Raw genomic sequence first — 20,169 nt, forward strand, 5'->3', positions numbered from 1 at the left:
ATCCATTGTCGTCCAGCGGTTAGGATATCTGGCTTTCACCCAGGAGACCCGGGTTCGATTCCCGGCAATGGAATTTTTGTTATTTTTTTATTTTTTCCAAAAATAAATCTAGAACCCGGACAAACAGTTAATTTTCTCTTTTTTTTTTCCTAAATGAAATCAATCCAAAATTGATTTTTTTTACCTTATGCAAATTTCTTTCAAAATTTTGATATTTCCCTCAACTCATTTTGACCCGAATCAGACTCGTTTTCGATGGTTTTATGTAGTATTTTTTTTCCCGGCAACAACATTAACCCAGTGCCTTAAGAACTCCCGGCGTCCCATAAATGACGGGTAAGGGGGTCGGATAGTCGGATTTACGTGGCTTTAATATTAACCCCAGAAATCCAGAATACCAGCAACGGATAATATATCCGTGTTAAATGAGAATCTGCCTAGTACCAGATTACTAAAATGTGAAAAGTCAAATGTTGCAGCTTTTGGCATGTAGTGTGGATTATATCATCTCATGATTAGCTGCAGAAAAGAGTAGAGAAAAAGAATGGAAACACCAAGAGTGAACAACACTCCTCTGCTGAACAAGAACACAGTAGAATCAGGAGGTGCAACTGCTGCTGTTGTGTTTAGCACTTTGGTTGCTGTTTCTGGTTCTTTTGTCTTTGGTTGTTCTGTAAGTTTGTGCTTCTTAATTCCTTAACTCTTTTTGATTTTTCTTGCACTAGTTTATATTGACCTTGGATTGGATTTGCTCATCTGGGTATTTTTAATTTTAATTAATGGTGTCCAATGGAATCAAAGATTCGTTATTCTTTGGTTTTGGATTACGATGGAATAAAGCAAAATGAGTCACTGAACGGGTTGCAGTTCCTTTAATTGTGAAGTATCAATCACTCACTGCAATTTTCATCCTAGGTCATTCGGAAACAACCTGTTTATCTTGTTAGCATAAGGGTAAGGCTGCGTAGACCCTCCCTTACCCCAAAATTTGTGGGAACCCTTGAAGTATTGGCTAAGTGTGAAAAACAATACCGGGAGTGTAATAAGTTTAGTGTACTTTCAAATTAGTCATTTCGGATCAGATGGTTTCATATCGAGTATGGTAATGCTTGGGCCAGCTACAGAATGCATAGGATCAATTCGGGTTTTGGGGTATTCAGTCTCGGGTTGGATTATTCAGATTGTGTTGTGTTGGCAGGTGGGTTTCTCATCACCTGCTGAATCTGGAATGATTTCTGACCTCGGACTGACTTTGGCACAGGCATGTATTTTTCTATCTTACATGCAATGTGAAAGGAAAAGAACGATAAGTGTCGCCGACATTCTTGTATAGTCACTACTGCTCTATATATATTTATCTTACTGGCACTTACCCGCAGTCCCCTGCATTGTCGCTCAGTACTCAATCTTTGGATCAACAATGACAATTGGAGCGATGATAGGTGCTGTGATTAGTGGACGGGTAGCAGACCATGTTGGAAGGAGAGCTGTATGTTACTCCCTATATCATTTCTCTTTGCAATTTTATGAATTGCTACAATTTGGGTCATCGGGTTATCTCTTCTCATGAGTTTGAATCATCTTGTAGCGTAGGCAATGGGATTATCGGAACTTCTTTGCATTGCAGGATGGCTTTCAATTGTGTTGGCAAAGGTTGGTTCCCTGTCTTTTTCTCAGTGGATATTGTTTCGTCAGAACGTTTTCAATTCCAATTCTATAAAACTTTTTAAAGTAATACTGTAATAGTCTAATCCTGCCGTTACTGAAGGTGGCTTGGTTACTTGATACTGCGAGATTTTCTATTGGTATCGGGATTGGAATACTTTCATATGTGGTAAGTTCAACATCAACATGCACTTGTATCGAATTTTCTTACATTCATGTGTTAACTCTGTAACTTGTATCAGGTGCCGGTATATATAGCAGAAATAACTCCAAAAGATCTTAGAGGAAGATTTACAGCAGCACATCAGGTTATTCTCCTGAATACTTTATTTGGAAAGCAACTACTCCGTATATAGCAAGCCAATACTTAAAACATTCTCTGAATGGCAGCTGATGATTTGTTGTGGTGTATCAATGATGTGGCTCATCGGGATTATCATTCAGTGGCGCATACTTGCACTGATCGGTACTTCTTGTATGATATCTTTCAGACTCTGACTTGAGGAATTAACTTCCAAATGACCAACTTTTTACATGTTGCAGGAGCTATTCCTTGTTTACTTCAGTTGGTTGGCCTATTCTTTGTCCCGGAGTCTCCACGGTGGCTGGTAAGTGGGATGTCTTAACTTTGGCTTTGTAGCTACTTATGGTCATAGCAAGCCGCTTTAATTAAAAACCGTTCCAAAAGCAAATGTAACTAAATGGATGAGACAGGAGTAGTATTTTTTTTATTCTTGGTGATAGCTAATCAGAATAGTTGCTGACTGTGCAGGCAAAAAACTGTAGGTGGCAAGAGTGTGAAGACGCTTTGAAGCGTCTTAGGGGACACCGTGCTGATATTTCAGTTGAAGCTGCCGATATTAGGGTGAACCTTTTTTTTTTTCTTTTTTTATCATTTGTCCATAGAATTAACTTTTTAGTATTCCGAGTTTTTGTTACAAGACTGCAGATGAGTATAAGCTCTTACTTGTTTCAGGAATACACAGAGAACCTTCAACACTTATCTCAAACTAAGCTAAGTGACTTATTCCGACAGGAGTATACCCGTTCCCTAACAGTGAGTATATTGAAATGTGTTCCCATCCTTTTAGACATTCATCATATCGTCTTCTAATAATGTTTTTTCCTGGTTATGATTTGACTCAGGTCGGAGTTGGACTTATGGTCCTCCAACAATTTGGAGGGGTTAATGCGATTGCATACTATGCAAGCTCTATATTCGAATCTGCTGGTATCTGATGCTTCTTCTCAGCATTTCCTTGGCGATCAGCAGATCAAAGCTTATCTTTCTTATTTAAAATTACCCTCTTGTAGGGTTTTCAAGTAGGGTCGGGATACTAGCTTCGGTAGCACTTCAGGTTCTCCGTCATTTCTATGTTTTTTCAGTTTCAGGTCTTGGGTCAGATTAATGAGTCGGGTAAGTTTTGTCAGATCTAGTTCCAAGTATTATATTATAATGAATGACAGGTCCCTATGACAGTACTTAGCACACTCTTGACAGATAAAGCAGGACGACGACCTCTTCTTATGGTGAGTCTACATACGTGCGTCTGTATCGTTGTCTTCTGAATTTCTGCTTCAGACAGGAAGTCAATTAGTTAATTGTCCCTTATGCTACATGAATGCAGTCAAGTTCCGACACATTAAGGAAGCTAATTAGTAATTACCGTAAATTTACTCATAATTTCAGATTTCTGCAGCAGGGACTTGTGTAGGTAGCTTCTTGACCGGACTCTCATTCTTATTCCAGGTCACCTCATCACTTCTAAACCTCTCTCATTACTCAACATGAACTCGGTTTGTTGCTTGTTTTGTACGATGTAACATAAGTCTGTTTTTGCAGGATCTTCATAAATGGAATGCCGGGGCTCCCATTTTGGCACTTGTTGGCGTGTTGGTAAGAAATATATTTAGTGTCGGAACTAAGGGAGGCTTGCCAGTGTCTTGGCTCTTCCCAAGGTTCCGAAAAGCCATACTTTAATTTTAAGCCTAAATTTCTGGTTCAGACCTCAAAAAATGGCAAAGGGTAAAAGCAAGCAATCTCACATTGCATATTTGCATTACATAACCAAATCATATAATTTGCGACTTTGCGTCTCTTATCATTTACGCTTTATTTGATTCAGATGTTTTCAGGATCCTTCTCGCTTGGAATGGGTGGTGTACCATGGGTTATTATGTCCGAGGTAGGATCTAATCCCTTGCGTCATTTCCTGCGCTTAAATTTTTTACTGTTTCAACCAATAAATGATCAAAAATCGAACAAAACTTTTGTTTCTGCAGATATTTCCGATTAATGTCAAAGGCCTAGCAGGTAGTCTTGTCGCCGTAGTAAACTGGCTTGGTTCATGGATAATTTCTTTCGGGTTCAATTTTCTGATGGGTTGGAGTCCTCCCGGTAAGGAACACAATTCCGACTTATTATCCTTGTTTGTTAAGGCATGCTTATAACACAGTTTGGGATTATCAGGGACGTTCTTCATTTTCTGCGCCATTTGCGGCTCAACTGTCCTGTTTGTAGCAATGCTTGTACCTGAGACTAAAGGACGGTCACTCGAGGAGATACAAGCATCCATGAACCCTATAGAATCACAGCAACACGCGTAAGTGATGTTGGCCTTGATGCTTCTGTCAAGACTGTCGATTTTTACCCTGTACATCTAACTCGCTTAGCTTTTCCATATACGGGAGCATTTAAGACACTGAACTAATGTTGTCGCTATATAATCGCGTTTTTAAGACCACCGTGCTCGCCTTAGCGGGATAGGAGCCTTCAAGACACTAAGGTAGGGCTGAGAATCGGTCCAAGACCGGACCAAACCAGACCGGACCGAATATAAAAATTTAGTGGGCCGAAGACCGGACCTAAAACTTTCGGTCTTGGACCGGACCAAACCCGAAATATTTGGTCCGGTCCGGTCTTGGACCGAAATGGACCTAAAATTAGTTTTTTCACTATTTCGTATACGATAATTACTACATTTTAATTCCGCTAAATAAAATGCATTTAAATAATTCGACAACTCTTTTTATGAAAATCATTGACAATACTAATTTATAATGTCTTTTGAAGATAAAATATTAATTTGATTCATAATATTTTAATGTTGCGTCACTAAAAACATGAAATTTGCTCCATTCAGTCCGGACCTAAATTAACCGGTCTTACCCCGGACCGGACCGAAGACCAAACCTTGAAAAAATTAGGACCGAGGACCAGACCAAAAATAATTCGGTCCGGACCTAAATTAACCAGACTTGGACCGGACCGGACCGCAGACCAAACCTTGAAAAAATGAGGATCGAGGACCCGACCAAAAATAATTCGGTCCGGATTTGGTCCAAACCAATTGATCCAGTCCGGACCTTTTTTTTTTTTTTTTTTTTGCTCACCCCTACCTGAGACTAAGAGGTAACACACTAAAAGAAACCTACGTACCTCTCTGAAAACACTTGTTGCTTAGAAGTAATGGAGAGTATCTTAATCCATGCATTAAGTACATGTGATTAGGTATCGAAAGCCATAATTTACGTCGTCATTCTGATGTTAAACCGATATATTACAGTTTCCGGTTAAGCTATAACTCTTCTTAATGACATCAAATTTCACATGTTTATTGGCCATAAAAAAACAAAACTTTCACTCGAATTTATACCCGGTCTTCCTACGATGAATCCTTGTCCTATGGCTAATCCAGACATCATCTCACAACAATCACCATCAAACCCCGCCTTACACGGACCGTTGATCCGTCCACCTGTAATCCGAACCCCATCAAGTCAACGACCGTTCCATATGACCATAGCAACAACGGCTAACCTTACTAATCTTCTACCAACGGGAACTGTTCTCGCTTTCCAAGCGCTAATCCCGTCTTTTTCCAACAACGGTTCATGCCATGTAACACACAAGTACCTTACAGGCTGTCTAATATGGTTCTTGGCCTTCCTCTGCTTCCTTTCGTCTTTCACCGATACCTTCCTTGGTCCCACCGGGAAACTCTACTATGGGATTGCCACGCCTAAAGGGTTGTACGTGTTCAGTGAACTGAACTGGGACGAGGAGAAAAGGGAAGGCGGTCAAGATTTGGCTAAGTATCGAGTCAGAGTTATAGACTTTGTTCACGCGTTTGTGTCGTTGGTTGTGTTTTTCGTGTTTGCGTTGGGTCATCCTCGTGTACTCAGGTGTTATGCTGGCGATGCAGCGGTTAGTTTGGATAAAATGCTGGTAAATGTGCCTCTTGTTGTTGGTGCTTTCTCAAGCTTCTTGTTCATGATTTTTCCTACTTCGCGTAGAGGTATTGGATATGCAGATATCGCTGCTCAAGCTTAGACCGTCTCCAACCATGCTCAACTTTCTTCCGGCTCATTGTTGGAGGCCATTGAGATTGTCTTAGTGTTTTCAAATTTTACTCATTAATCAATATCATTTGTAATTGAACTATAAACTATTCTCGTATGAGACGATGTTATGGTCAGTTACACTTTATCGTTGCAACTTGATGTTAAATAAATAAAAAATCGTAATAAAAAGACACATTTCGGGTTTTGTGAGTAGTATTCTTTAGAAAGTCGATAATGCATTTTATTTAAGGCAATAGAAATTCACTTCAGATGTAGATATGAAAATTTGAAATGAATATCAGGCATTGTTGTCGACGGTGGACACTCCGATTTGCACGTAAAAAAATAAATAAGAATGTTCAGCATAAGAAAATGAGGGAAAAGCGCAAAAAAACGTCAGCAGCAGGACTTGAACCTGCGCGGGCGAAGCCCAACAGATTTCAAGTCTGTCTCCTTAACCACTCGGACATACTGACTTGGTGATATCAACATTGCAACTTATTTTTAAATTCTATAGTATGTCAAATTTTATAGTGGGATCATTAATGATTGATTCACCAAGAGTACAAACTATAAACATGTCTTCAAACTATTTAATAATTATCAAACATATCAATTTAATGATTAATGAAAAAATGTCTGCCCGTAATGTAACTCAACAGATAAATTACATAGTTCGTAACTCGGGAGATAAAATGTCAATTTAATGATTGACATGTTAGTTATGTTTTCTAAATCAAAATAATTCATGACTATGATTTTTAACAAATACTAAGAAATCAGATGTTAAGATAATATAAGTTGGGTTATTAGCGAGGTTAATTATTAGAATAGTTCGATATAGTCATACAGAGTTAAAGACCGTGTAACTTTGTAAGTGGTTTGGCCTTATGAAAACCATTTTAGTAGTGTTTCTGGTATAAATGTACTAAAGGTTAAATACAAATAATATATACGAGACTAATGAATGATTTATAGTTATGTTAAGCGTAATCCGATGATGTGTCCTTGGGCCTTCGGACATGAGGTCCTTGAACTTGTTCTCTTCCTCTCGGCATGTACTTGAAACATGGAACAAACCTAGTCTCAGAGGTTCCGAGGAAAGCCCCTCTGATGCCTAAGTCACATTATTTGGACTTGCTTGGTCGATCGGGTTTCTCATGAGGAACCTTGGGCCAACTATTGTAGTGATATGAGAGCATATGCTTGGAGAGTTAAAGATTAAATACCGTAGAAGGTGAACAATGATCCTATTTATATGGAGCAACTGACAAGTGTACGGACAAAGGGTGTTCACGTGGAGGTTCCACATGGCCTTATCCGTACTGTTGACCTGGCATGAAACGGCCGTTCCGAACATCAATCATGGCCGAACTCCGTATCCTCTGCTCGACACGGGTCCAGGCCTCGGCTGCTCTTGGCGTCGAGCATGCCTTACCATTTGGACACCATGTTTTGAGCTCTTGGGCTTTGATAGGAGTCCCAGGAGATTTGTGCTTTGATTTTTGGTCCAACAATTTGGGCCTAATTTATGTGACCCATTAAGTAGCATTTTGATACTCCGTAATATTCTCCTATCACAAATTGTTGTGTAAGACAACTTTATCCATAAGACTAACCTAATAATTAAAAATCCAAATAAATTAATTAATAAACTTGTAGAAAATAATTTTATTTTGATAACCTAAAATTTTATATTGATAAATTATATACATAGATATGTTAGTTTTTATCATAAAATATCGGGTCTTTAAAATAAAATTAAAATATAAATAAATATAATTGTTTTCTTTGGGTTTCTCTTCTTTTAGGTCAATCATATGTTATTAAAAGGTTCTATAGGAGAGTTTTTGTTTGCTATTGTTCACTGGTTTCATAGTTTCATGCTACCTAAGTACCACCAAGTGAAAGACATTAAAATATAATCATGCAAAGTAGTGAAAGACATTAAAATATAATCATGCAAAGTAGAAACACTCTCATTCTGCATTAATGAGAAACGTCAATTTTACATATGTACATCAATTTATGTTATTTTTAAGGACATGATATGACTGGTTTTCTTTTGACTTTTGAGTACGAGTGATGTTGGTGGCCATTCAAATGTCCGAGCATTCTACAATAATATAATCGTTGATACGTCTTGTTTGTGACGGTCATAAATTTGGGATCTCTCATAATTTTCCTTTCACTTGCCCTTTTACTTGCTTTCCCACTTGTTCTTTGTGATAGGTTACAAGCTTGTAACGGAATAGTGTCGTCACACATGAGAATTTGTGTATCATCGTTTACTGGGACAAAGCTGGGTTCAAATTCTATTTTACAAATTCTCATTTAAGAGGAGAATATCTATCTTAAGCTTAAGACTCAAATAATAATCTATTTGTATATAGATAAGACAAACATCTAGTTATTTCCTAGATATTTCATTTTTTTCTTATCTATATATACAAGTGAGATACTATTTGACTCGTTTTAACTTATCCATCTTAAGAGAGACTTATTGATTCTACCTAGCGCTGAAACAACAATCGTAACTATATTTTGAATCATAGTTATTTTTTCAAAAAGAAAGTTAGTATATATTATACTCCCTCCTATAGTCCTATTCACTCATTTCCTTTCTCTTTCCGTTTTCAGGATAGTCGGATTTTCTTTTCCCTTTCCTTTTTTAGAAGGTTTTGTGTGATCCAAATTCAATTATATGTGGGGTAGAGTGTTTTGTGTGGTCGAAAATCATTTTCTTATTTCTTGTGCAAAATGGAAGGGGAAGAAATGAGTGAATATGAGGGAGTATTTTTTTTTTGAAAAAATCGCCTAAATAATGGCATGGTCAACCTGTGTTTAACTTCATCTCTGGTATAAACTGGGCCAATTTAAGCACCTTCCATTTTCAAGGTTATATACTTATATGTATTATCTCCGTCTAAACTTTTTATTTTTTTATTATGTGAAGTATTTTAATCCCCTATTTACTAAATGAATAGGCGAAACTCAACTTTTCCCGCCTAAAACATATTTTCTAGAATAGTGCTTGATATTTTTAGCATATACTATAAGTGTGGACATAATAAGTTATAAATGGATATAATCTTTTGTATTTAAATATTTATAACATTTAATATTTCACATTCTGCACAAATTTATCTCCGATCTTTTTAGGATACGAAAATTCTTTTTTTACAGAACCTATTGATAAAAATTTGTTAACTTATTATGATAAGAAGATGCGGCTAAAAAATACTCCCTCCAAGTGATATGTATCTTCCCCTTTCTCTAATATATGTGAGGAGTATTTTATTGAAAGGGGAAGATTGATAAAACTTGGAGGGAGTATGGTATTAGTAAATATTTGCTAAAATTCATTGACTTTTTATGATAAAAATTTGCAGCTAAAAAATATGTTATTAGTAAATATTTGTAAATTAACATCATTAATTTCTCGGTAAAAAAAAAAAAATTTTAAAAAAACACTAATTTTGTTACTTCTTACGATTTAAATTTTTATTTATTTATCTAATCAAAATACATTAAAAAGAAACATGAAAAATAACTGAATTGTCAATTTAAATTCTATAAATAATACACTAAAAAGTAAAACTCTATGAATATTGAATACCGTGCATATATTACACTGGTCTATATTAGATTATTAGTAACTCTATAAATACCGCGCATTCATTGCGCGGGATCTAAACTAGTTAAAAACAAATAAATAATTGAGACATTGGGGATTTGTACCACGGTATGTCGCACATACATTATGAGGAAGGTTGTTCAAGGAATAAATAATGATGCATGGGAAATTGGCAACAGCCAACAGGCAGCCCTGAAAGTCAATCCAACACCCAAATCCCAACTCACATGCACGTTACTCACACGTATACGTTGTTAAATGCGCTAAGCAATCGTAGTTCGTTCAATTGCATGCCCCCACCGTCGTCTCCACCGTCACGCCTTAATTATTCATCTTACAAAGTTTTTAGTAATTTTAGAGTACTCCGTACTAGATATGGTGTCCCTTCTTTTTCTATCATAGTATGAAATGTCTTATCGAGTGATATTAGGTTTAAGGGTCATATTTTCAGGGTCTCAGGTTCAAGTCTCATAAAAAACAATATTAAGAGTAAAATGACTTGGAGTTATGCCTTCTGAATTTCGAGCTTGTTACCCCCTAAAAAGGGTGATTAACCTGGTGTACGTGGTTTGCAGGCTATCACGTATGCTCGGGGGTTTACTAGTATGCACCAAAGATAGCGGTTGCGAATTCCCTAATTACATGATATTAGGTTCATTTATAACCGAATAATAATTTGATGTAAGAATTAATAAATATGAGAAGTTATTTCAACAACTGGTATTTAACGACCGTTATTTTGCGATTTCGACGACTGATATTTAATGGATTTTCAATTACTCCATAACAATTTGATGTATGAAGTAATAAATATGAGAAGTTATTTCGACAACTGATATTTAACAACCGTTAATTTGCGATTTCGACAACTGATATTTAATGGATTATCAATTTTTTGTATGTCCTCGCTCCTTACTTTCTCAGTGGTAGAGCTAAGGAGGTTACCAGGGAAACTTATTCCCTTACATGAAATTTTAGTTAAAGCTAAGCCTTTTGAATTTTTTTCGCCTCTTTAGTATTAAAAGTCTTAATTCCTTAATTGCGTGTACTAGTTCTTAAGTTCTCTATGACTCCGAATTTCCTGTCCCATTTTCGTGTTACATTTTGTGTCTCAATATCTCTCCATTTGACACATAAACAATAAACATTAAAATTAAGTATTTACATATCATTTTTCATTAAATTTAAGGCAGTGGACGCGAAAGTGGGACAAAAGATCTGGGCTCGTCATTATCTTTATACACAATTGACGTATGAATCTAATACCTCAAATGGAGAAGGGATAAACGTAAAAGAAAGTGAAGAACATTTCCAAGTTGTTGACCCTAGCTATAAAGAGAGAGCAATAAAGTCATGAAGATAGACAATTAGACATCCAACCTTGAACAAACTATAACTCTATAATCTCTATTAAATAATGAGATAATACTGAAAATGTAAGAATTTATACAACCCAAATTAGAAATTCAACAAGAGAAAGAGACGCAAGTTGAGAAATGCAATACCATATTCGGACAAATTGAGGTTTAAAAGCAACAAATTCCTCCATCAAAAGAAAAGAATAATAATTTGAGCTAACCATGACGTATACACTACACCATATATTTGGTCTAGAATAAAGTTGAATTTATATAAGATAACTTTGAATGTACTATATATGAAGTTCAAATTTTATGTCCTGTTAGATAAGTTCAAAAGACCAATAAATTCTTGAATGGATATATTGTAAAAAGAATAATAGGTTTAAAACATGTTCTAATTTTAAGTGACTTGAATGTTTTTTTTTTTTTTAAACTAAAACGTCACCATCCGATTGGTCTATTATGTTGAATTTGGATATTGATTTTGCTAATCTGATAGGTCAATTTTACCGAGCCTTGTCATCACAAGTTAATGTAAATAGCAATGTTAATCTTAACTAATCTATTTATAGCGTTATCTGGTCTCACATAAGATCATTTTAAAATGTACGGAGTATTACAGTTTCTTAATACAGTAGTAGTTTACATTTCGTTTATTTGGACTTAAATTCTCTTAGTCGATTTGAACTAACTTATAGGATATAAACTAAACTTATATAATCTGAACTAATAAGCTTATAGGATTAATAAGTGTGTTTGACTTCTTCTTTTTTTCAATTTTATGGACTGATAAATTGTACTTATATGAGCGAAAATAAACTTACATGATTTGAACTGGACTCATGTGATCTAAATTGAACTAAATTTATAGAACCTGAATTGAATGACTTTAAATCTTGTTCCGGGTGTAATTCCAGAGCAAGTATCGTTACCACCCGTGGCTTGTAGAGTAATGTCTTTGGTTGGATTCTTCTTGTCCTTATCGTTCCTCTCGGCCTCTCCTGCAACAATGAACGAACTGAGGGCTTGGCTTTGTGCCAAGCGTACTCACTCCGACGCTCAAGTCAGTAAACTCAAAGGATTAAGTTGTGTTGCTTGGCTAGGTATGTATTGTAGAGAGATGAGGGAGATATTACTGAGGATGAATAGTGTATTTAGGTTAAGTTGTGGGATCCTTTCCTCAATGAAGGTTGAGGAGTATATATAGGCTTTCACCTTTTGTCACGTAGTGACCAAGTGGCCAAGTGGCGATCGGGTGGAAAAAGACCGTTCTACCCTCACCGATGGACCTACGGCGGGCCGCCGAGGGTCTTGGATGTGAGTACGCGGATATGTGCCCCATTTTGGCGGGTTGCCATGCCGATACCCTCAGCTAGCGGTAGCCGATAAATTTTTGCATCGGCTAAGCGGTCTAAGTCGTTGACTTCTTTGTGGATATCTTTGACCTCGTTCAATATGTTGACTTGGTCACGGTGCGAATATGCCCCATCAATTTGCCCCAGGCGTAGTCTATCGTGGTATAGGCTCCGATGTATACCGAGCGTATATTCTGCGGAGTAAGTTTGAAAATCTCTGTGACGGCGTCTTCTTGTGTACCGGCGTGGCTCTTGCTAGGCCGTACCATATACCATATCCCCCCTCCGCATGGATGCGTGAAGGGTATCCGATGTGGAAAAGAATCAAGACGCCGGCCGAGATCGGCCGAGGGTGCCGGTTGACTTTGATATGCCCCCGGCCCCGTGCTCCCTGGCTTGGTTGATCGGTGGCGGCGGAGACTAGGTACCTACATATTTGTTTGCGGGAGATGAACGATCGAAGAGATGTGGATAGGCGTGTTGAAGACGTTTGGTCACTGTTGCATTGATTGACATTCAACTGTTGCGACGATTGGCATTCCGCGGTTGCATGCTTGACACGTGTGTGTTCGCTGATTGGTTGACGCTTCATGGGCTGTGCCCTGATTGGTCCTTCTTCATGGGCTTTTCTCTATAAATAGGGTAGTTATTCCGTGATTTTGGCCTCCATTTTATTTTCGAAAATTTTTCTCTAAGATCTTCATTTCTCCAAACTTTCAAGGGTTTTCTTCTTCTTAATCTTCGGAGTATTTGATCCGGCGTGTGTTTTTCTTTAAGGTAAACAAGCAAACTTTTTATTTTTTTCTTGCTAGTAATTTTTGTGAATCATGTCGTCACGATCTTTGGACCCGGTGAACTGCGTCGGGGGCCCTAAGTCCCCTTCTCTCAAGTTGATCCTCAAATTCGGAGGAATGGGAGGATTCTGACTCTTTTGGTGATCTTGGTGATGATTTTGGTAATGATGCGGAAACGTCTCGTCTTAGCGAGGGGAGACAGTACGTCATGGATCACGGCTATGTCTGTAAGATCCACCTTGACCGTACTTGGTCCTGTGAGCTTGCCCGTTGTTCTGGCGGGAAACTTCTCGAGGGTCATTTTTTCTTTGGTAGGGGATACGAAATTGTCATCCCTGAGGAGGGTCAGGCCGTTTGCTGCCCTCCGTCGGGCTGTACTGGCGTATACCTGCGGCATTTGGAGTACGGGCTCGGTTTCGTGACGAACGGGTATGTTATGGCCATAATTAGAGCCATGAACGTTTTTGTTGCCCAACCGCACCGCCGCCATGAGGACCATAATTGGTTTTGTCTGGCTTTGTCTTTTTAAGGGAGAAACTCCGACGGTGAATTTATTCCGCCGACTCCATCATCTCAAACCGTCACTCTCTGGCCGTGTTGGGTGGTACAGTGTGCAAACGGAGCAGGGTTATGTCTCTGCTGACAAACCTTCTTCTTGCAAGGACTGGCAAGGTCGGTGGGTGTATGTTAAAGTGCCGAATGACTATCCGCTGCCTCGTTCCTTCCAGCACCAGGTTAACTTGCGGTGTGAGACTAGGGCGGAGCATGACAGATGGGTCACTCGAAAGCATCTTAAAATGGATGCTAGCGGGGGTTCCTCTTACGGAGGATGAGAGGCGGCAACGAGGCTCTTTGAGGTGGACAAGCGTGGGATGCCGAAAAGATGGATTCCCCCGACGCAGATCATTCTTCAGGATGAGCCGCTTTGCTATGTCGGCCTCATACCGGCCCTAGCACGGGGTGAGTGGGGTCGGTGTGAGGCCCTCCACCGTTCTCAATGTTTCTTTATTTTCGAATTTTGATTCATTTCTTCTACTTGACTCTTGCTTTGTTTCTTTCGTAGACCACTTTGGACCGGACCTTTCTGAGGATCTTCTTCGGAGAATGGGGCTGCACAAAGATAAAACCGTTGCTGACTTGCATCCTAAGGCTGCAGCCCATGACCGCAGGATGTCGCCGAACGATCTCATGGAACAGCGGCTGAAGGTCTTGAGCAAAGAGGAGGCGCAGGCGAGGGTTGTTAGCGGCGTGGTGCGTCGGACGCGGAGAACAAGGCCCTTGGTGGCAACGGGGTCGACACCGGCTTCAACTCCCATACCCTCCCCTAAGAAGGTGGAGATTGTTGAGATTCCCGATGAGGGGGGTTCTGACGCAGAGGGATCTCCCCTTATCCGTAAGAGGAAGGGGACGGCTTCTACCGCTGGCAAGGAAGTGCCTTCTCCGGTCAAGAAGGCCAAACATGGTACCTATCTAGCTCGTGGCTTAAATTCAGCCGTGCCACTAGGTATTTCTGATGGGTCGATACTGATACTGATGTTTTAACTGAATTTCTGCAGATCAGCCGCAGTCGGCTATTGCTCACGTTGGGCAGCAGGCGGTGGGGTCCTCTGCACAGGTTGGTGGTCAGGGCACCACCGTCAACCCTTCATCCCAGAAGGCTTTCGTCTCCCCCCTGCGCAGCTAGTGGCAGATTGCCACCACCGTCCCTTCATCCCGAAGGCTTCCGTCTCCGAGCTTATAGAGGAGGGTACGAAGCTTATTAGGGAGCTGGCGAGGTGGAACGTGACTACCGCTCGTCTCGGGGAGCAAGAGAAGGCCGTGGCGCGGGTTTGTTCATGAGCGTAATGCCACTAAGCGGTGGGCTGCATCGGCGAAGTGGATCTCCTCAATGAGCGAGAGGCTTAGGGAAGAAGCGGGAAGGCGCTCTTGGCAGAGAGAGAAAACTCGGGGAGGACGCCGAAAAGGAGGTCTTGGCGAGAGGGCTAAAGCCGAGGCTGCGGCGCCGAGGTCGCGGGACCGGCCGAGGAAATGTGAGCTCGCTCGGGGGCGCGCCGACCTCTACCTCAAGCAGAGGAACGAGTCCGGGACTGTTTAAGGCTCGGGCGGAGGTGGTTCGGGGCGGGGATGCCATCATCAAGCAAAAGGAGGCGGACATCGAGATCGCAAACCGACATGCTTCCCAAATCGTGCGCCAAGTTCCGGATTTGGCCGAAAATGCTGCTAGGGAAGTTATCGGGGAGCTTTTCCCTCTTGATGGCTCCTTCCCGTGGGGCAGGTTCGACGCGTTGCTCGATGACAAGCTCGAGGCTAAGGAGAGAGCCGCGGTGGAAGAGGCCAAGGAGGCGGTGAAGGCGAAGATGGAGAGGGAGGCGGCCGCGGAAAAGGCAGCTCTTGCTGAGAAGGCTAGGGCGGCTAAAGAAGAAGCCGAAAGGATGAGGGCGGTGAGGATCCGAGGCCAAGGCCGAGTCGCTAAAAAAAAAAGTCTTTGGCGCCTCTTTGAAGAAGATGCGGCTTGATGAGAACAAGTTTACAGCAGATCTGCTTCAGCTCCTCACATGCTACCACGTGCTGCTTGATGAGAACAAGTTTACAGCAGATCTGCTTCAGCTGTCCGGGGGCCAATTACTCAGCCCTTCCTCCCCGCTGTCTCATGATACATGAACATAGTGGTAGTTTTTGTCTTCTTTTTGTACGACCTTGGTAGGTTGTGTTTCGGCTTGTCCCTATGGGGACGGCCGTTGTCTGTATTCTTTTCACTTGTAATTTTATAACTTCTAATAATAATTCGTTTCCTTTGCCTTCGGCGTGGCCGAGGTCTTTGTCCCATCTTCGTCAAAGTTGTCTTCCTGTATTCTCGTTTTGGAGTGCGTATCTCAACTGTGCTTTTAACGCTTCCAAGACGCTTCGTCCGTTTTTGCGGGTGTAGTGTGTGATGACCGTTACTGTCGTGGTATCCGCCTTATGAGGGTGATTGCCGCCCTTATCGGTACGACAGTATGAGCCGGCGCTAGTTTTTTGACAGAGAATCCCGCTCTTGTCGGTATGACAATGTGAGCCGGCATCTGTTTCTTGGTAGCGTGTTACGTGGCGTCTACCACTTGGAGTGACTGCGACGGCATCAAACCTCGAGGGTGGTGCTGTGGCGTCTACTACTTGGGGTGACTGCGACGGCGCTAGTTTCTTGACAGAGAATGCCGCTCTTGTCGGTATGACAAAGTGTGAGCCTAAGCATCTGTTTCTTGATAGCGTGTTACGTGGCGTCTACCACTTGGAGTGACTGCGACGGCATCAAACCTCGAGGGTGGCCGTGGCGTCTACTACTTGGGGTGACTGCGACGGCGCTAATTTCTTGACGAGAGAATGCCGCTCTTGTCGGTATGACGGTGTGAGCGCAAGATCTGTTTCTTGGTAGCGTGTTACGTGGCGTCTACCACTTGGGTGCTGCGACGGCATCAAACCTCGAGGGTGGATGTAGTGGCGTCTACTACTTGGGGTGACTGCGACGGCGCTAATTTCTTGATTGAGAGAATGCCGCTCTTGTCGGTATGACAGTGTGAGCCTAAGCATCTGTTTCTTGGTAGCGTGTTACGTGGCGTCTACCACTTGGAGTGACTGCGACGGCATCAAACCTCGAGGGTGGCTGCGTGGCGTCTACTACTTGGGGTGACTGCGACGGCGCTAGTTTCTTGACGAGAGAATGCCGCTCTTGTCGGTATGACGATGTGTGAGCCAAGCATCTGTTTCTTGATAGCGTGTTACGTGGCGTCTACCACTTGGAGTGACTGCGACGGCATCAAACCTCTGAGGGTGACTGCCGTGGCGTCTACTACTTGGGGTGACTGCGACGGCGCTAGTTTCTTGACAGAGAATGCCGCTCTTGTCGGTATGACAGTGTGAGCCGGCATCTGTTTCTTGACAGAGAATGCCGCTCTTGTCGGTATGACAGTGTGAGCCGGCATCTGTTTCTTGATAGCGTGTTACGTGGCGTCTACCACTTGGAGTGACTGCGACGGCATCAAACCTCGAGGGTGGCTCGCCGTGGCGTCTACTACTTGGGGTGCTGCGACGGCGCTAGTTTCTTGACGAGAGAATGCCGCTCTTGTCGGTATGACAGTGAAGCCGTGAGCATCATGTTTCTTTGATGAGAGAATGCCGCTCTTGTCGGTATGACAGTGTGAGCGGCATCTGTTTCTTGACGAGAGAATGCCGCTCTTGTCGGTATGACGAGTGTGAGCCGGCATCTGTTTCTTGATAGCGTGTTACGTGGCGTCTACCACTTGGAGTGGCTGCGACGGCATCAAACCTCGAGGGTGGCGTGGCGTCTACTACTGGGGTGACTGCGACGGCGTTAATTTCTTGACGAGAGAATGCCGCTCTTGTCGGTATGACAGTGTGAGCCGGCATCTGTTTCTTGATAGATAACTGATGGGAAGAACCTTGCTTTGATGGAAGGCGGGGATGTTTTTTTTTTTCACCAGGTAAAAAACATGCGTTGGGGTATCCACAGCTATCTTGGACACCTCCGTAGCTACATAAAATTTTACAAGACTACAAATGCCCTAACGACTCTAAATACCCGAATCAGCCACTAGTCGTATCCATGAGGTCGCTCCCGCTTTGTAAGGACGGACTTTTCCCTTTTTCGGACTTCTTCGCCTCTTTGAGGGATTGCATGTTGCAACCTCGGGCAGCTATCTGGACGTTGACCACCTCATCCTTCTCGTCTTTGGAGACGAGCTTATGCGCTTCCCCCCGGTCCGAGACGTACATCGGTGTTAAGGCCCGGATGGACATCATCGCGTCGGCCTCGCTCGGGTGACTCGGCCTATGAGAACGTTGTAGGCGGACGAGCCGTCAATGACGACGAACTCAGCTAGGATGTTTTTGGCCGCGTTCTTTTCGCCGAACGTCACCGGGAGTCTAATTGATCCCCGGCATCGGCCGGCCCCAGAAGTATAGGGGGTTGGTGCGGGGGCTTAAGTCCTTGACCTTCAGGCCGAGGCCGAGAAAGCACTCCCTAAACATGATGTTCGTGTATGCACCTGTGTCAATCAGGCACCTCTTGACCAAGTGGTTGGATATGTCCAAATTGACTACCAGCGGGTCGCTGTGAGGGGCGATGACCCCTTCGTAGTCCTTTCTTCCGATAGTCATATCGGGGATGCTTGCGGAGGGGATCCTCGAGTTGGGCACAAAGTTGATGGCCTGATATAGCTCGTTTAGGTGCCGCTTGTGCCCATGAGCGGACCCTCCGTTCTCGTTGCCCCCGATGACAACATGAATCACGCCTATTCGCTCGAAGACGGACTTCCTATCCGAACCGCGGCGTCCGTCTTTTGGCCTTTTGCAACGTACTTGCCGAGGCTTCCTTCCGGATCGGCTCCTCTATAGCATTCTTCGGATGGCGGCGATCGTTGGTTAAATGGCCGGTGTGGCGTGGTACTCACGATCTTGGCTCGTGTCGCCGTCACTTTTTGGCTTGGGGGGTCTCTCCCACTTCTGGCCCTCGTTCTTGCTCAAGGCGAAGACTTCGGCGGCTGATGCGATGAGGGGGGTTTTTTCACTATACCGCCTCTGGTGGTACGCCTCTGAATTCCACCCGGCGCCCGCCGAGTCTTGCTTCCGGTCGGGTCTGTCCGACCGTGACCTATTATGCTCATGGCGTCTTCCATTGGACCGCGAGCCGGTGTTGTCGCGGCGTCCTTCGTCCTGACTGTCCTGCTTGCGACTATTCTTTTCCGAGTGCTCGGCTTCGCGGGGATCTTCCCAGGTCTTGTGGTAGTCTTCCACCTTGGTGGCTTGGTCGGCCAATTTTCTGGCGGCGTCCAGGCCGTGCCTCCGCTCTTGATGAGCTCGTTTTTAAGGCTCCCCTTGGAGGCCCTTCATTAGTGCGAAGGCCGCCAGCTCGGGATTAATTTCTCGAATCTGCTGGACCTTTCCGTCAAATCTCTTCACATAGCTCCTGAGAGACTCGCCCCCCTCCTGTCTGATAGTCAGGAGGTCGGATGTCTCTACGGCCCTTCTCTTGTTGCAGGAGTACTGGGCTAGGAAAGCGCCTTTCAGGTCGGCGTAATAATACACCGAGCCGTCAGGAAGCCCTTTGTACCAACTCTGAGCCATCCCATGCAAAGTTGTTGGGAAAATTCGGCACCAGACCTCGTCGGGCTGCTCCCATACCGACATGTAAGACTCGAAAGCCTCAGCGTGGTCGACTGGGTCGCCATCTCCTTTGTACGACAGAGGTGGCAGCTTGAGCTTGTTCGGCACCGGGACTTCTAGGACGTAGGCGTTGAGGGGCTGTCTAACCATATGTCGAACGACACGCGGCGATCGGCTCCTTGCGTCCCTAACCTGGCTTCTTCCCACGTGACGGGAGGGGCTCCTTCTTCGACTCGGGCTTCTTCTCCAACTCTGCTGAGTCGGACTTCTCTGGCTCCTCCGGGGTGAGCCTCGTTCGTGTGGCGGGGACGCTGTCCTCCCACGAGTGCGGGAAGGACTTAGGTCTACCGCGCCCACTTTGGGCTCCCCCGGCGTCTTGACTGGGTCGGCTTCTCCTAGTGCTCCGTTCAAATTTTTGAGTCACATTTTGGGCCCGGTCTCCGGACGATTTCCGCCGCTCTTGTCGGCGTGACAGTGTGAGCGGGCGTATTACTAATTAGGTCCAGGAGCATTTTCAGCTTTGCTATGTCAACCATACGTCCCATGATGGTGACCTGGTTGGCTGGCAGCGGCGTGTCGGGTATTGGTGGCATCCCGAACTCCGGTTGGATTACACCGCCGGTGGCGGGCTGTATGACTCCAGAATTGTTGAAAGTATCATCTTGGTAAAATGCGGTTTCGTCAGTTACGACTGCATCTTGTTGTTTCGACATTTTCTTAGCTTTTTGGGTGGGTTCTTGTTGGTTTTTTTTTTTTTTTTTTTTTTTTGGGAATGAATGTGACTAGCTTCTAGTGTCGTTCCCCCACGACAGGCGCCAATTGTTAGGGTGTAATTCCCAGAGCAATATCGTTAC

At 43.1% G+C, this 20,169-nt stretch overlaps 2 protein-coding genes and 2 non-coding genes across 6 annotated transcripts; 3 read left to right on the forward strand and 1 right to left on the reverse strand.

The window, feature by feature from the left end:
* Position 1: 1 nt before the first annotated feature.
* TRNAE-UUC (transfer RNA glutamic acid (anticodon UUC)) lies at positions 2-73 on the forward strand. Its single transcript has one exon. It is a non-coding gene; the product is annotated as a tRNA-Glu (tRNA).
* A 419-nt stretch (positions 74-492) lies between these two features.
* On the forward strand, positions 493-6,045 carry LOC141619639 (sugar transporter ERD6-like 5). Of its 3 annotated transcripts, none has more exons than XM_074436657.1 (19): positions 493-673; positions 1,199-1,261; positions 1,400-1,489; positions 1,594-1,653; positions 1,769-1,834; positions 1,908-1,973; positions 2,056-2,131; positions 2,209-2,273; positions 2,438-2,530; positions 2,642-2,722; positions 2,812-2,896; positions 2,980-3,023; positions 3,133-3,195; positions 3,356-3,415; positions 3,509-3,562; positions 3,792-3,851; positions 3,949-4,063; positions 4,136-4,268; positions 5,962-6,045. In XM_074436657.1, the coding sequence occupies exons 1-19, from the start codon at positions 545-547 to the stop codon at positions 5,996-5,998; spliced, it is 1,440 nt and encodes a 479-aa protein (XP_074292758.1). In that variant the 5' UTR covers positions 493-544; the 3' UTR covers positions 5,999-6,045. The 3 variants fall into 3 exon arrangements, with proteins under 3 accessions (XP_074292758.1, XP_074292759.1, XP_074292760.1); XM_074436658.1 differs by lacking the exon at positions 5,962-6,045 and adding an exon at positions 4,317-4,680 and having other exon boundaries at positions 4,136-4,239; XM_074436659.1 differs by lacking the exons at positions 493-673; positions 1,199-1,261 and having other exon boundaries at positions 1,377-1,489; positions 1,589-1,653.
* Positions 6,046-6,403: 358 nt separating this feature from the next.
* On the reverse strand, positions 6,404-6,485 carry TRNAS-UGA (transfer RNA serine (anticodon UGA)). The gene has a single exon. It is a non-coding gene; the product is annotated as a tRNA-Ser (tRNA).
* Positions 6,486-14,001: 7,516 nt separating this feature from the next.
* LOC141621083 (uncharacterized) lies at positions 14,002-14,840 on the forward strand. The gene is made up of 2 exons (XM_074437796.1): positions 14,002-14,618; positions 14,713-14,840. The coding sequence occupies exons 1-2, from the start codon at positions 14,261-14,263 to the stop codon at positions 14,838-14,840; spliced, it is 486 nt and encodes a 161-aa protein (XP_074293897.1). The 5' UTR covers positions 14,002-14,260.
* The last annotated feature ends 5,329 nt before the right edge of the window (positions 14,841-20,169 follow it).

This window comes from Silene latifolia, chromosome X, assembly GCF_048544455.1.
Source record: "Silene latifolia isolate original U9 population chromosome X, ASM4854445v1, whole genome shotgun sequence".
NCBI lineage: Eukaryota > Viridiplantae > Streptophyta > Magnoliopsida > Caryophyllales > Caryophyllaceae > Silene > Silene latifolia.